The sequence below is a fragment of the Penaeus monodon genome, chromosome 15 (genome assembly GCF_015228065.2).
Source record: "Penaeus monodon isolate SGIC_2016 chromosome 15, NSTDA_Pmon_1, whole genome shotgun sequence".
Classification (NCBI taxonomy): Eukaryota; Metazoa; Arthropoda; class Malacostraca; order Decapoda; family Penaeidae; genus Penaeus; species Penaeus monodon.
The window spans coordinates 32,256,391-32,257,164 of NC_051400.1; the positions used below are offsets into that span (position 1 = coordinate 32,256,391).

Sequence of the window (774 nt, forward strand, 5' to 3'; positions counted from 1 at the left end):
GACACAAACTCTTTTTTTCTTGTACAAAAAATATCCCTCTTATTATCCTTTATTATAAAACAAATTGTACAACCATACTAATCATTATATTATAAAGAAAACTTTTCACATGGAGTACATTGACAAAACTAATGAAACATTATGTAACTATTCATATTGATGTCAAATCTTGGGAACATACTTTTTGGAGAAGTCCTTGAAACAGAGACGAAGTTTATTTTGAAGCCTGTTAGGGGGCTTCCTGCTGTCAACCAGATCTGATAGGAAAATGTGGGCAACCTCCATTGGTCCCTGATTCACTGTTGTTCCAATGCACCCCTGTAAAAAAATACAATTATGTACTGTATGTACTGTTACCATCCCAAACATATACAAAAATAACATTACTAATATGTAAGATTTTCTTATCTTTTACAAAACTGAAATATTACAGACTAAACATTCCAGTAATCATATGCACAGAGGCCATGTAAAGAAAGTAATAAAACTACATAATTTCAAATAAGAACAATCTAAAGCATCACACTTCGAGTTCATATCTGAATCCACATAAGATTTGCAAATAATGTGGACCTTTGACACAATTCACTATGTTACCTGAAGCACCATCTGTAGAATCTTGTGATCTGGAGGATCTTGGTTGATGGCTGCAGATAACTCCTTTGTCTTCTTCTGTATGTCTTCAATAGCAACTTCAATTGGAGTCAACACCCACTGAAACAAGATAATATTTATGAATAATGTATTACACCCATACTAAATCCACTAATATGT

General features: G+C 32.7%; 1 protein-coding gene across 1 annotated transcript in view; it reads right to left on the bottom strand.

The window, feature by feature from the left end:
* Positions 1-774, bottom strand: part of LOC119581951 (dedicator of cytokinesis protein 7-like) — a gene marked incomplete in the record, with an annotated part of 118,380 nt that overhangs the window by 2,358 nt on the left and 115,248 nt on the right. The window contains 2 exon segments of the mRNA XM_037930132.1: positions 182-318; positions 598-714. Of these exon segments, the coding sequence (XP_037786060.1) occupies positions 182-318; positions 598-714 (254 nt within the window).